The following is a 17032-nucleotide window of genomic DNA, read 5'->3' as shown; positions in this document are numbered from 1 at the left end:
GAAGGAGTGGGATTTTTCTGTTTGTCAGATTTGTTGGGAATATTTAGGTCGAAAGGCACAAGTGCTATAAACTCGTCAGAACACATTCCATTAAAAACCTTGTAGAACATACACAGAGATGCAACATTGCGGCAAGGTGACAGAGGTTGGAGTTTGGTTGATAGTGCATGATCTATTAGTTTGGAAACTCTTTTATTAGACTCTGTCTTAAAAGGAAAGACTAATGACAGATGCACCATCTCAGATGTGACAACAGCACTCCATGCATGGGCGGACGGTGCCTTTGTAAATATACATGATACTATCAGCTGTGAGAAATTTTCTAGCACGGTAGAGGGAGCCCACCTTCTTTGCAGCAGCCTTGGCAAAGTCTTCACTGTGTTTATTCCAGTTTATGTTGCCTATGAATGCTAAGCCAAGAAGTTCGAACAAAGAGCTGTCAGGTAGGGTAGTTATGGCAATCGGTGGTTGAGAAGATTTTCTCGTAATTGTTAAAGGAAAGAAGCTTAGTCTTAGTAGCATTAAATGGAGGTCCTTTGTGAATATCAAGAATAATAATGGTTCAATGATCGACCCCTGAGGCACAACTCATTTATATCACCATGTTTGGACGTGCGACGGGCACACCTCCATTTATATAACCATGTTTGGACGTGTGACCATCGAGGACCACCTTGATATACGCTGCTGGCTTTTATAAATGCCAGCTGTACTTAGTGTTAGCTTTGTTTATTATAATGATGCATACGTTGGAATATATATTTAATATTTGGTTGTAAAATAAAATAAGTTGTCGAACCTCATGAATAAAAGCACAAACTTGCACAAAAGAAGCAACAAAAACACTACAACACAGAAGTCCCAGGAATCCGAACGGCATATAAATGAAATTAAACAAATAGACCAGCGTTGATGCAAAGCTTTGATCAACAAGTGCCTTAGATTACTAGGGATCAAATGGAATGATAGAATTATCAACCGACAAGCATTATCGTCAATAATCTGCAAACGACGTCTAGGATGGCTTGGACATATCTTAGGGTTGGCCTCAGAGAGAATTACCAACCGAATGTTCCAATAAACTCTTGATGGAAAAAGAAGAGGAAGGCCAAAAATGAACTAGAAACAGATTTGAGAGAAAGATGTTTCTGCAATGGGAAGAAACTGGTGGGAAATTGTGGATCTGGCTTCAGATCGAACGCGATGCTATACTTTTATTGTCTCGTGCGTCCCAAGACGTGTGATTCCAGAGTCTAACTCATTTCAACACTTAGTGATGACGTATACTTCCACCGTTCTCACCAAAATAGTTATTAAGCAAAAGTGACGACGCAAACGTGGAAAACCGAAGCAAGAACCGTGGCATAAGTACGGAAGATGTTCAAGTCGTATGTCGCCTGCACACATATTAATCACGTGGAGACTTAAATATTACAGAAAAATGAAGACTCCGGTCAGATTGGCTGAGAACCTGTACCACTTTATAGCGACGAGTGCTTTACCAATCGGCAATAAAACACGGTTGAATGATATGTCATGCATCCACACACCTCGCTGATAATTTGGTATTGAACGATTCATTTTCCATGAATGTAACGCAGGCATCTTTTGACAGCTTACGTAAATTTCCGGTATATGGAATATGCCGAAACCCTCAGCTAGTGTAGCAGACAACAGTTAATTGGAAGAAAATATTAGTTTTAATCGTGAAATAAATTAAATCTTTAAAAGTAAATCGTTTTAATTGGAAGAAAATATTAGTTTTAATCGTGAAATAAATTAAATCTTTAAAAATAAATCGTTTTAATACAAACGCCAGAAAAAGTGATTTCATGGGAGTTTTTTTTTCAAGTCCTATCCGGAAATCGGAAAAATAATAAATATAATGTATTTGTGGTGCAACTCTACAAATTCTAAAACGAGGCTGTGTTATGGGTTCAGAACACCCCATGACCGATTGGAAAAAAATTTCACTAGATATTTTCCAAGGTACACTTCAACAGGAGAGACACAAAACGTTGGGAGGTTTCTCGAACAGGTCTGGGTCTTCGAAGCGACATGGAGGATTTTCTGGTTACAGTAACAAACCGTAACATCTAAATAAAAAAATAAACTTTCATAAAACTTATCATAGGTTGATTTTTTTTATTGTATTTCCAGTTTTCTTCATTGAAATTGCTACACAATAAATGTGTTGTTCTCTTTTTTTATCGTTTAAAAATTTAATTAGCGCTCAGCATATTCCGACAGTTTACGTAATCTGCGGGAATATGCCGAGACAACGGCACGGAAAAATGGACCGTTCACTACATAAGTTCCGGTAACTTTACTGTTGCTTGGTCACCATTTCAGCTAATATACGTCTATAAAGTTAATTTTTAGATTTCCAAAGTCAGACCTAAAAAGCATTTACGTCGACGAATCAAATTTTGTTTCTGAGTAGCCAATTCTCATGTGTTATTGCTGTACCGTGTAATTGATAATGTAACAATACACTTTGCTAACATTTATTGTTTTAAATTGTCCAGCATAGTTAATCTATGTCATGAAACATTGTTAACCAATCATTAAAAAATCTAATTAAGCAAGACGAATAATAGTTATTCTAATTGAGGAATATAAAAGAAGTTGTCTCCCTTAAAACTAAGATATTTCTTTTCTGTATAGGTTTTAAAACGTGATAAATAAATGAATTAATTAAGAATTAAAATGATTTCATCCCAGGCAACACCGGGTATGTACAGCTAGTTATTTATAACAACGGACTAAAAATTAAAATCTTTGACTAAATTTGGATCATTAATTTGAACTTCAAATCGATAGAAATGTTTTAATGCTTACAAGCAAAAACTTTGGGTTAGCAAATAATTTTGCTTAACTATTCTGTGCTTTTTTATTTTCAGCTGTCGGCAGTGTACTATTTGGGCGCCGGTTAGGTTGTCTACAAGACCCCATGCCACAGAATATCCAGGATCTCATCAATGCTGTTGGTGTGATGTTTGTTACTGGCCATCAAATGGCTGTTGGGGCAACCATCCATCAGTTTCTCAACACAAGCATCTGGCAAAAACATGTCTCTTCCTCGGACACGATTTACGGACTTGGTAAGAACATAAGACTCTTCAAAGTTATCGCAATCAACAGAAAAAATCACTTCCACCCGGTATCTACAGAAACACACGCGAGCATGGACGTACACACACGTACAAACACGCACAAACATATTTTGTTAAGTGGAGAGAAATCTAATACAGTGCTTAGATACATATATATGTGTGTGTGTGTGTGTGTGTGTGTGTGTGTGTGTGTGTGTGTGTGTGTGTGTGTGTGTGTGTGTGTGCGAAATTTATAGATGTTTAGATGACATGGTAAACACACACACACTCATTTTCACACAAACACACACATATATATATATACATACATATACACACACATATATGTGTGTGTGTGTGTGTGTGTGTGTGTGTGTGTGTGTGTGTGTGTGTGTGTGTGTGTGTGAAAATGCATAAAAATGAATACGAAAAATATAAAAGTTTATAACTTTTCTTTATTCGTTAGGTGATGTGCAGGAATAGAAAATGTTATGAAAACAATTAAAAATTATTTTGTACAATAGCAAATTTATTGCATTTGTCTACGTCTCATGACGTTTCACACGAAGTCACGTATGGTTTTGAGAAGCCAGCACACTGGTACAGCGCACTCTAGCCTAAAATATTACATGAGAAGCCCTGTTTATAATCCAATAAACTAACCGGTTTTCATGGAGAAGGTAAAGCTCGCAACAATGAACCTCTTACTATTGAACAGAACATACTTAAGCCCAACAGCAACAAAACCACTGTCGAGCTAATTTGTGTCATAATTCTATGATAAAGCACATTAAACGCATCCGTTCAGTTTCGAAACAAAATGGATACCTTCGTAAGTGTGCTTGTGCGTGTAATTATGAAACAAGAGTTGCACAGTTTCCAGCTACATCTCTCCTGAATCGGCACTGGTTGAGTCGAGTGGCAAGGAAAAATCTAGAACGACTCGAAACAATGTTGAGATAAGCGGAAAGCACATATAGCGCCTGGAATTCCCAAATGGTCAACTTTTTTAGTACTGATCAGCTTCACCATTGCTTCGGTGTCTCAAGATGATTACGCTGTATATATATATGACTAGCATAGGTGCTCGGCGTTGCCCGGGTGTTTGGAAGTGTGTGTTGAGCACAAAAAAGTGGTAGTAGGCAGGCAGGCAGGCTCGAACCCGTGACGCAAAGGCGAAAAGAAACTGAAAGAAAACCTGACGTCTTACCGCTACGCCATGACGCGACCGGAAGTTCAGAACGTTAAAATTAGGAAAAGTCAATCCAACGGATACGATGACTTGCAAAAATGGCTCATAAAAAAATAATACGTTAGTCAGCTGGGTTGACAGGACACCCCAGAATGACAAAGGGACGTCTACCTAAGGTAAACTGAGATACAACTGTGCCATATCATGTGTGCTATATCCTCACTGCTCAGGAGAGTACTAGGAGGAAAATAAATAAGTTGGCAACGAGGAGTTATGAGCACTAAAACAAAATTGGGGTGACAAAACACACCATACGACTAACGCAGGGTTAAGAACATTAACCCGGGAGGATGCAATAATAATAAATCTGATTGGTTTATTAACACAGGTAATCACTGACGTGAAATTCGCGTATTTAGCTTGACGATTTCCTGCTAGAATGAAATATGCCGGGTGGAACGCTAAAAATGTCGCCCTAAAAAAGACGACATGATTCCATTTCCATTTGATGAAAACCGGGGTTTTTTTTGTTGCAAAAGATTAAGGTCGTTTGATTCTACCGAAATAGCGAAATGGAACTGGTTTGGACAGGTGTTTGGGCAATTCTTTTTACTTGTCGGGTATCATAAAGTAATCCTCCCCCCCCCCAAAAAAAAAGCAGAAACATATATATATATATATATATATATATATATATATATATATATATATATAAAGACGTTATCATAGTTTGCTTGAAGCACTATGAGTAGTGTGAAAAGAGTTGTATGATAATACAGTCTTGCAGAAAAACACGATTTGGAACGAAATAAGGAATGAAAATTTTGAAAGATTTCAACAATTTTTAATTATAAAACATTTATTTTCCAACATAATATATTGAACGAACTAGGATCGTATCCTCTTGTTAAGTTTTTCGAGTTATACCTTATCTTTAGGAGGATGATATATATATATATATATATATATATATATATATATATATATATATATATATATATATATATATATATATATTCGGCGTCGCTTGTGATTTAATGAGAAACACTACGTTTTGTTTCATATATTACTTTCTGTTTTTTCCTGGCAATATACTCTGATGAAACTGAAACGTCTAATACATAAAGTTTAAACTTCATTAAAAGCGAAGTTTTATTTCATTCATACGTGTTTGCAGTTTTAAGCGGATATTGTACTCATAGCTCCCTTAAAGGGGGCATCTTGTGGGGTACGTAAAGATTCGAATCCCCTTCTGTTGTCATTTCAGAAAAAAAGCTGTACATACGATTGAAATTTCATGAAAAGGGGATTCGATGTATTCACCTAATTGTTTTTCATTGCGGGTCACTTAGACATTCGGGACCACTTTCTATTTTCTGACCGGGTCAATTTTACTTTTTAGCTATGTTTTACTTCAGTCGAAGTTCTCAGAAATCAGGGGGCCCACAACCTGGGGCTAACACTTGAACTCTATATGAAAATACATAGATATTCGAATGTTCCATTAAAGTTCTTTATCTCTCAAACACTGGGTTAGTTGAAGAAATTGAGAATATAACTTTCCTCTCCTCAATTAACCTTTTTCATATGTTGTAGGATATCTTTCATTTTGGTCTCTGTATTCCAGGACAAGAATTTATCTAGTCTGGTGGAGTATACAATGTGATTTTGAATATTTAGTCAGGGTTTACTTATAGGGATAAGTATCCTCATGCCAGGTTGTACAGAGAGGTCTTAGACACTCGAGGACAGTATCTAGTAGGCATTCAAGTTATCTATTTACTTATGAATGCGGTTTTATTTGTCTTCTCTAAACTTTCTTTTCTGATGGAACATACGAATATCACAGACACAAATACATATAGAAATTAGAAATTTTATATATAGATAAATGCTAGATGACAACAAACTTTTATCGAGTGAAAATGATTCATATAAAATATAATTAACTCGAGCAAGTCTGTAAGGTTACACTTACGCACATGTTTACGTTGTTGGCTTTAACAAGAAGCACCTGCTCAAGGTCTTCGTATTCAAGGTACGCCTACTTTTCACAGGGTAGGTGGTAGATGGGCGAGGGGTGGGGGCGGGGGCTTTGCTCCAGTTTGCGCACCTCAAGTGAAACAGGGCAGCAAGTGCAGCGCGTATCGTAGCTTCTTTTCTTTTTTCGATAGTCAACATAGGCTGGCACAATTTGCAAGAACTGAAGTGTCTGAAGTTAGATAAACAGACGCAAAGACTCTTGTCAGCATCCACTTGGAATGCTTCGGTTAGCAGATGAGAGATTCTCGATGCCAACCGAAATTCTATAGATATGGACAGAAAACACAAACTGATTGAAATACTCTTAGATATGATGATGCACGCACGCACACACACACACACACACAGATACATATATATATATATATATATATATATATATATATATATATATATATATCATAATTTAGGAATTTAAAATTTGTGATTTGAAAAAGTTAAATTTCAAATATAGAAATTCTATTGTATGCAAGACAAAGAATACAGTATAATAAAATATATTTCCTTAACCCATGAGTTTTCGATGTTTATACATTTCCTCGGAGAAAAATATTAGCAAATATTATAATCAAATATTATAATCACTGGATTTGCACACCAGTAAATTCATTCTATTTCATTATTATGAATATATATATATATATATATATATATATATATATATATATATATATATATATATATATATAATATACTCCTATAAATTTGTTTTTTGTGTGTATTGTGAATAGGCATCTTGCTGCTCGACTCACTGCATAGTATCCCTGCAACTACTGTCCCCGATAGTAGCCACCTACATCAAAGTGGCACTGTGCCTTGGGGTGAAAATTGAAATATATATATATATATATATATATATATATATATATATATATATATATATATATATAAATTTGTTTGTTTTTTGTGTATTGATATTTATATTTAAAACCTATTTTTATATTTATTTAAAAAGAAAATACAACTTCATTATATATGGGTCGTGGAATTGCATTCATCTACAAAAGACCTAGCTAAGTTGCACATTGTTTTAAACATTCATCTTAATTAATTTCCTATTAGTTTTTTTTTACTTCGGTTTTTTTATGAGATGATCATCTTTAGTTAACTATTACGTGTAATTATATTCATGCAGATATTCTACATGATTTTTTTTTACTTGCGTAATATTTGCGTAAAATGTTATAGTAAACAGAAACCTCTTTCTATATATATTTATATATGCGTATATATATTTGTTTAAAAAAATTTTGCCTACCAAATTACTCTGTCAGATTTTGGTATACAGACGTGAAACTTAATATATAGGGTATTCTAAGTCATGCGAAACTTTATGTTTGGGTTTTTAGACAGGAAAAATCGGTGCAAAAGTGTGAAAATTTAAAAAAAAATGGAATTTTCCAAGTGAAGGTCGAATGACGACATTACAAACAAATCCACTAGTCCACAACTGCATCCTTGTCACAGACTATTTGATCAAGATGGGCATCAAGACAGTTCCTCACCCTCTCTATAGTCCAGATCTTCGCCTCTGTGACTGTTGGTTATTCCCTAAGTTCAAGGAAAACCTTAGAGGCTGTCGTTATGAGACAATTGAGGAGATGAAAGCAGCTGTGACGAAGGTCATTTACATACTAATGCAAAAGAACTTACTCTGAAGGGGTAGAGTTCCATGTGTATACTATAAATAAAAGAGAAGAAAGAGTCTGGAAAGTTATTGAAGGCGCCTTGTATCTGCCAGGGCTTGTTACATCAGTACAAAGCTGAAGATGACAAATTCTTAGATCACATCATCGTTGGTGACAAAATGTTGTGTTACGACTACGAGCCAAAATCTAATGATGATAATGATGGTAGAAATCTAAACGGTAGATGATGTAATGGCACCACTCAAGCTCCCCAGCAAAAAAAGTTTCAAGATACAGACAATTTTAAGCAAAGTGATATGAACTGTCTTCTGGAGCAGGGAGGTAATTATGGATTTCTTGGAACTAAGGTTGACTGTCAACAATGACTTTAATTAGGTTGAAAGATTGATAAAATTAAGGGCTCAGATTGCTCATGTAAGGCCAAAGAAAAGGGAAGCATTCCACTTGTAACGTAACAATGCTAGGTTACTCACAAGTTTGAATATCAGAGAATGTGTGACAAAGTTCAGCTATACGGTGTTGTCTCACCCGCCATATAGTCCCAACCTGTCACCGTCAGACTTCCACTTGTTTCCACCTTCCAAGGACATATTACGTGGGCAGCAATAGCAGTTGTAAAATCAATGGACCACGAAGTCAGGTGTTGGCTGTTACGATCAGGTCATCAAGACCTTCGTTCGTTGCTGACAAAAGTGCTACTTAGAAAAATAAATTCTGGGGTACAAGAGGTCGCTCGTTTTAATTAGTATTACTCCCGTTTTCGTAGCTCCTCAACATTTAGAGTTAAAAATAGGAGGCATTACTTTTGAAATAACCTTCGTAAATACACACACACAGAAAATATGTGACTAGAATTATCTGTACTCTTCAAGTGGTATTCTCCCACGATCTTGATTTTCATGATTAGTTTTTATCAACTGAAACCATGGGTAACGAAATATGTGTGTTTAGAAACTAATTCATTAGATTTCTGGCAGTTTCATTTTTCTTCCACTCAAGTGATGTTCTTGTTGCATTTCGCATTTTGAGGCGTCTATAACTTATTATACAGAGCGTTAATTAACATAGCATGTTTTCTTTAAAATACTCTTTAGGAATATAGCAGCAATAATGTTACAGAGAGTGAGTGAGGGGGGAAAAGTGCATTAACCATCATTTATACTAGGTTCATATTGTTCACCAGCCCCACGCTCATTAAAGTTTTGGGACGAGCCAATTTTTTGTGACCGCTCACTCAGAATTGCTGATAAGAAACAGAGGCAGATTTCATTTTTTCAGAAAGTATGTCAGACTTGCGCTTGTATGATCATTCTTTACACGACGTTTCTGTCAATCATGACAGCAATCATTACAACAACAATCATTACAACAGCAATCATTACAACAAATCTATCGTTCATTCCTTTCACCTGAATGAAGACTCCCTTCTTATGTTATTCACTAAAAGTAGTCGCTCGATCATTCATCCAAGATTTCTCTTTCAGAACAACTTGTGGCATTCTCTGGAGTCTAAGTGACAATAATTTTCCCCAGATTTCTTGTACTTTCCATCTCTTTTGATAACCATTATAGATGAATTTGCGTTATCGCAACAGCTGCTTGCCATTGATTTCTCGTTGGCGGCCACCATTGGTCTTCACTGGAATTTAGGCGGCAAAAAGCCTTCCCAAGATCCCAGTTCTCTTTGCACTCATCCAGCGTAGGTCTGACTAGTGCTCTCCCTCCTCGGTTATTAAAACCTCCCTGACCTTCCTCGCTTATTTGGTGTGGAGTTAGTTTTTGGTGACACACAAACAAAAAAAATATTATTATTATTATTATTATTATTATTATTATTATTATTATTATTATTATTATTAATCTCCTCTTTTTATTTTATTTTAGCTCAGGAATTTATCGATCAACGATTAGAAGAAATCTCTCATGACCGATCTGGAGTGACCTCATCAAATGCGGGAGCCGATCTGCTGACATATCTGCTCAGTAACAAGTCGTTTTCAATCGGAGAAATATATTCCAACATGGCAGAGTTGTTTTTAGCTGGTTTAGACACGGTAAACAACTCTATTTTCTCTCTTGATTTATATATATATATATATATATATATATATATATATATATATATATATATATATATATATATATATATATATATATGTTTGTAATGCATTATATACATATGTTGCGGGTAATAGCAAATGAATATCTGCTGTATTAATAAGAAAGATCCCAGTTCGTGAGCTATGAAACTTTTTACAAATTAGTTTTTTTCTACGCGCTGATGAAGCCCAGTTGTGTAAACTTATAATTGATGAACTTTTATATACTTGTATGCTAAGACCGAGGTTGAAATAATTGTATGCAATATGTTACTATGTCTGAGGAAGCTACCGACGGCCAAAAAAAACGGCCGGGTAGCCGAAACAATAATGTAACAACAGAAAGATACGGTAATAAAAAATAAAACGCATATTTGCTCTACAACAGTATTGAGCACTTTCTTCAGTTTTTATTAATTACCATTTACGCTATATATATATATATATATATCTTTGTTCATATATGGCTGCTGGAACACACACGATGCTGATTCTCCTATGAAATTTTTCTAATTGCAGCATTATATTGTCATGCCTTTTTCTATCTAAGCAAAGAATTTCTATTTTTTATATGCACGAAAAGAGGCGGTATTGACATAATAATAACCGTTTGTTACTGCATAACGAAACAGATCTGTAAAAAATGTACCGAAATTTTAACATGAGAACTTTTTGTATGAAAAACAAATATTTGGATTTTGTAATGTAATTATTCTTATTCTAATTGTGTACAACTGTTCTGAATTTTTTAGATGTCGATTGATTATTTATATTATTTTGATTCTTCGGACTATTGTTCTCATATGGAGTGTCGCTTTCGCAAAGTTGAAGTCGATATAACCTTCGACCTTCTTTATGTTTGTTTTGTCGATTCTTTCTGTTGAATTTGGGAATTTGTTCAGAATTTCGAATGGAGCCCTTTATTCAATCCATGGGATTACATGCTTTCGTTCCCGCAGCCATGACGGGATAGATGTCCTAAATAATTCACAATTGTATTTTGGGTCGCACGCACATAAGAGTGTAACTTTTACAACTGAATTTTACCAAGTACTCAATCCACTGCCCCACGAGCTATTATTTATGTAATGGCTGATGGAACGCGACCTTGCTTCTCCCATGGATTTAATAAAGCGTTCATTTCAAAATTTCAAGCAGATTCCAAAGCTCGACAGGTAACGCAGTAGAAGTCAGTGAAAGATTCAGTTTAAACAAAATCAAATAAAAAAGATAATTAAAAGAATCGTTTTGGGCATCGGAAAATAGGTACAATTTTTTCCAATTACGATACCAATTCCCATTAATAGTGCCAACACAAATATATATATACATATTCATCCACATACTATTTCACTGTATCACAGCTCATCAATGCGGCTACACCAGCAACTACCTCAAGCTATGATTAAAACTCGACTGCCCAGGCGATAGTCAGCGCTTCTCACCGTAACGCTATTTGTATGCTGCTGAGATGGGTATGCGAACTTACATTATCCGAGCGTCCTAAGATCCATTTGTTTACACAAAGTGCATTGCTTTTCACGCTAGCAGCAGTTTGTTATTTCGTCCCCAATATGCTTAAACCAAGATAGGGAGCATTTATAGTCATCCACATACAGTACTGATTCGCTGCTGGAACGATTAATTGGAATCTGGAATCAGAAAAAAAAATGGAATTACTGGGTTCTTAATATAAAGTGTGTGAAAGATGATATGTCTGAACATGGAATGATTCAACATTATGATCGTATAGATTACCATTTTCAATTCTTATTTGGATTTATTGCCTTTTATCCAGGCTTCAAATTCTCTGGGATTTGCAATCTACCTGTTGGCAAAATATCCGAAAGTACAAGAAAAACTTCAAGAAGAAATTTCCAGAACATTACAAGGTGAAAAGTGCACCAGTTCACATCTATCAAATATGCCATACTTGAAAGCGGTGATTAAAGAATCCATGCGGTAAGTTCTGCGAATCATCTTTGCTTTTCTTCTTTTTTTGTATGAGTTTGAATTTTGTAAGGTCTACCTTTTCTGAGAATAAGCTTCTCGTAAAAAGACGAGGTGTTTATGTGAATTTATCTATTTATCTATGTATCTACCAATACACACACACACACACACACAGACGTGCACACACGCACCCCCCCTCGATATATATATATATATATATATATATATATATATATATATATATATATATATATATATATAATAGTGATGGGACGACTCCAAATTTTTTTACAATTCTTATTTTAATTCTTTATAAATCTCTAAATATTTTACAATAAGGTTATCTTTTTACGGTAAAAACATAGGTTATATATTTTCTCAAACGGAACATTACACTTGTTGGGAGGTGGTCTATAGCTTTTAATTTTGCTGTTTGTTCATAAACAATAAATATTTATTATTTTATTATTACTGCCACCATTGAAAGATTTAGTTTTAAAGAAAATCAAATAAAAAAGATGATTAAAAGAATCGTTTTTGGCGTCGGATTCTGATTCCCATTAATCGTTCCAATACTAATATATATATATATATATATATATATATATATATATATATATATATATATATATATATATATATATATATATATATACACCAAGCCTCAAAGGAAAAGAAAAAGATAACAACAATCTCTCCGAATGATAACCGGATGCACCGATAGAAAGCGTTTGAGTAGAATATGGCTGAACAACAACTTTTGGGCACCATTTTATACAATATGCCAGCTGAAATACAAAAGCTCGATCGGCGAATAGAAAAGATATCCAGAAAAATCAGAGAAAATAATAACTATGTTGTTTTCAATCAGATGTGCTTGAATATATATATGTGTGTGTGTGTGTGTGTGTGTGTGTGTGTGTGTGTGTGTGTGTGTGTGTGTGTGTGTGTGTGTGTGTGTGTGTGTGTATGTGTGTGTGTGCGATGAGAATAATGGAAATAGTATTCCGAGAAAATAGAGAAATAAAAAAGAACAAACCGTGTTATGTTTTCATCAACGTTTTGTCTTTATTTCAAGACTTCCTCTGGATGAATAAGATTGAAATAACAAAAACACCAGTACAAATATTTGAAAATGTTTCCTGTGAAAGCTGTGACGCTGTTCTATTTCAGACACGGAAGAAGACGTTGGAAATTCAAAAAAGGATGGGAGCTTGCGTTGTTAAAGAGGGGGAGATTTTTAATAATGTCATATAGTCGTTAATATGTTTTAAAAGATATGAACGCAGTCATTATTCTTTCTGGAAAGAATATGTCTGTTAAAATTTAAAAAAAATAGGTGTGTAACTGAAATGAAATGAGGGTATTTTTGTTATCCAATTTATTGATTGAGATCATATGTATTAATTATTACAGTGGGTGTTTCTATGGTGTGAGAAGGTTAACCTGTGTCTATACAATTAAATTATGTTCTTTTAATAAAAGTTTACTTATCAATGGTGCTACATTTATAGAAACCTGCACGTTGCTTAATTGTGCTTGAATTTGCAATAAGCACTGATTCAAGAAGTCTTCGGCGCGGTTTATTTGAAAAAAAAGTTAACCATTTTTGCTTGTTTAAAGTCAAAGGTGTCATTATGTTGCGATGAATAAGAGAATAATGCACTTAGAGAATTGATATTTTTTATATTTCTTTTATGTTCATTGAGCCTTTTTTCTAACTTACGCTAACCAACGTACCTATGATGGCAATTTTGGCAAAGAATAATACGATAGCATGTGTATTATTTTGTGTGTCACGCTCACATCTTTTTTCTTCCGAGTGACTGTCGTTTAATTGTTATGACTTTCCATTTCTTGTAATAAATAATTTAACCAAGAATTCTTCATAAGTTTTGGTATTGATTTCGATTATAGCTGTGGTACTCAAGTCATCTATTTTTTATATAAATACTTTTACCAAGAATTCTTCATGTTTTGGTTTCGGTTTCGATTATAGCTGAAGGAACTCAAGGTATATATATATATATATATATATATATATATATATATATATATTCTTCATAAGTTTTAGTTTCGGTTTCGATTCAAGCTAATGCACCTAAGTCATATGGATGTATATTTTTTTTATTTTTGACATCGCAACAATATAATATATGAGAATCAATAGAAAACTGACTTTATAATAATATATACGAAATCGGCATGAATTAAAATATCATATTTAAGCGTATTTTACAGCCGAGCTACGCCGAGCGTCCTTGCTAGCTTAGATAACTACTTTTACAGTTTTAACAAAAGAGCTACAATTATATCAGGGTGTCTCCATTTACGCTATACATGCACCGAATGCCAACATCAATATATTGCATATGAAAGAGTCCGCTGTGGAATTCCCACAGGTCCCGCTAGTATACTATATACTAAAATAGATAGATAGACATCAACTTCGTCAATGGTGTGAGAAAGAGAACAAGCTACTTCCGTAGATTAAATAACGGGTTTCATTCCAAATGCTGTACAGATTACCGAGTTCCAAACGAGGATTTCCAAATTTAACAAGACGCGCCTGAAGGTCAGAGGTTATATCGACTGAAACATTGTAAAAATCACATTCAAGATAAGAACAGTGATCCAAAATATACGATAATCACTTTTTTTCTATGAAAAATTTTTTTTTATTTTTCTGTTCGTTAGGATAAAGTTCGAAAACTACGAAATGTACATTTACAAACCTTTGATGTTCTGATTCCAAATCACCTCTAGCAGGTTAGAGTAAAAAAAATATTTGATGCAATAGCGACCCAATAATTAATTTAAACTCGGAAAAGAAATTATACTCTTGCATTCAAAAACTGAAGTGAAATAACTATGAATCGTTTTACAGTTATTTCCCCATAAGCAATTAAAATGAAAGATTATAGAGATGAAAAATTGCAATAATGCTAATAGTAATGTACATGTTTGAGCAGGTATTTTGGGGAATCGGTGGGGGTGCGTGCTATAGTTTTAAAAACGTGATTCCTCATCGTATTTCATTGCTGTTTATTTTAATCGGAAACCTTTTTCCTCAATTTCAGACTTTATCCTGTTATTCCGATTGGAGCCAGAATCACTACGGATGACATCGTTCTAGACGGCTATCTCATTCCGAAAGGAGTAAGTGTTGTAACAATTTTTTTTTAATTCCTTCTGTACATGCTCGGAAATTACTGAAACTCACAAATTTTATTGCGTAATTTTTTTTTTCCAATTTGTAATCACAAATTGTTAATAGTGGCTGTAGCTAGGCGAGTGTTTGGTTATGCATGTTGTGCAAGGGAACATAGATCACTTGCTATGAAAATAACGATCAACAGCTAAAATCTCTTCTTGTATAGATTATAGTCTGGATCAAGTCATCTCATATTAAATATGTTTTGTTGGAATCCTTTGAGATGAGCAATTTGCGTATTTTTTTATTTATTTGTGGATTATCCTTATCTTTATACAGGTGGTTAACCGCAACAAGATAGGAATGCTGAGTCTTGTAACTGTATCCCCAATAATTACTGCCTTCCATAGTTGTTGTCTCACCACGTTTTGGCCAACTAATCCTCTGGCCTGCTTTGGGTAGGATTGAAACTGCTATCTTCAGACAATGGTCACTCGGAACCGTAGAGATTCAACGCCTCTATCTACTGCGCCCGTGTTGGCCGAAACGTGTTGAAACAACAACTATGGAGGGCAGTGATTACTAAGGATACAATTAAAAGACTCAGCATTCCTATCCAATCGCGGTTAATCACCTGAAGAAGGCCAGAGAATGAGTTGGCCGACACGCCGTGAAACAGCAACTATAAAGATGAGGATAACAGTTCGAAATAAATCAAATAAATACTCATATTCTTGACTAAAATATAAATTTAAGTCATAGATTTTAGGCCGCGAGAAGGCATCTTCAGATTAAGTTTCGGTGAAGTGGGCAAGAAAGGGATAAACACCAAAGGCTGTGTTTTTGTTTGTTTGTTTTTTATTGCACTTTCACATTTGTCTATGTAGTTAGATTTTGTTTTAAAATTGAAGACTTTTGCGAAATCGGCTTATGCAAGTGCTATGTCTATTTCTATTTAACAACTTTAGTTAATGCCCCCCTTTTTTTTCTCATCCTTATATAAATGAATTCTCTTTTGTCATTATAAACTTTTTAGAAGACGGATCTTATAGGTGCAATGTCTGCAATAAGTTAAAAATTAAACATTTTGTTGTTTTTTTCCTTCCGCGAATTTATACTGCATTCTTTATTTTTATTTTTGCTTTTTTTATTATTCAAAGTTTCTTTTGACTATATAATGGGTTTTTAGATATGGCTAGTTTTCCTTCCTCTTATTTATTTGCCTTTCTGCTACTTAAGGTACTTAAGCTTTTATGCAGTTTTATTTTCATAGCATTATTATGCTAGTTAACATGTCGCAGAATGGATCTTGTAATCCTAAACTTACTTATTAATAGTTTATCTTTTTATTTTTTATTTTATGTATTTTTTATTTAATTCATCTATTTTTCTCATATATTAATAAAAATAGCAACCGTATTATTTTACATTTTTTATTGGGGAAGTATTATCAACTGGAGAGCCATGTATTTAACAGCTGTCCTATTTGTAAATCTCCGAAACAGCTGCATGGTAAGCAGCTGATGATCCCCGTTTTCTATTTACAAAATTTTAGTTGCACAGATGTATGCTTATATTTATGGCGAGTAGAAAATGGACCTTGAGTTTGCTTTCGGCAATCTCGATACTCTCACTTCCCTTATTTTGTCCTTTAGTACATGCATGAGCAATATTTCTGACAAAGACGGAAGAATTGCTGTTTTCTGAGTCGAAATCGATTCAGCTAACAATTGTTGTTATTTTTTAACATTGAAGTAGTATTTTACTTTATTTTGAACTTTTTAGCTCTATATCAAGTAGCTTCATGCCTTGTCTGGAGCGATTTTCATAAAAAGAAGGTAGAAACC

The 17032-nt window shown here is 34.3% G+C and overlaps 1 protein-coding gene across 1 annotated transcript in view; it reads left to right on the top strand.

The window, feature by feature from the left end:
• LOC145246604 (cytochrome P450 27C1-like) overlaps nt 1–17032 on the top strand; it is a 171852-nt gene that overhangs the window by 145543 nt on the left and 9277 nt on the right. The window contains exons 4-7 of the mRNA XM_080108266.1: nt 2904–3104; nt 9864–10033; nt 11877–12040; nt 15112–15190. Coding sequence (XP_079964392.1) covers nt 2904–3104; nt 9864–10033; nt 11877–12040; nt 15112–15190 — 614 coding nt within the window. The remainder of the gene's footprint in view (nt 1–2903; nt 3105–9863; nt 10034–11876; nt 12041–15111; nt 15191–17032) is intronic.

This window comes from Euprymna scolopes, chromosome 24 (genome assembly GCF_053919585.1).
Source record: "Euprymna scolopes isolate OS-2025 chromosome 24, ASM5391958v1, whole genome shotgun sequence".
Classification (NCBI taxonomy): Eukaryota; Metazoa; Mollusca; class Cephalopoda; order Sepiida; family Sepiolidae; genus Euprymna; species Euprymna scolopes.
This window is presented reverse-complemented; position numbering and strand designations above follow the sequence as displayed.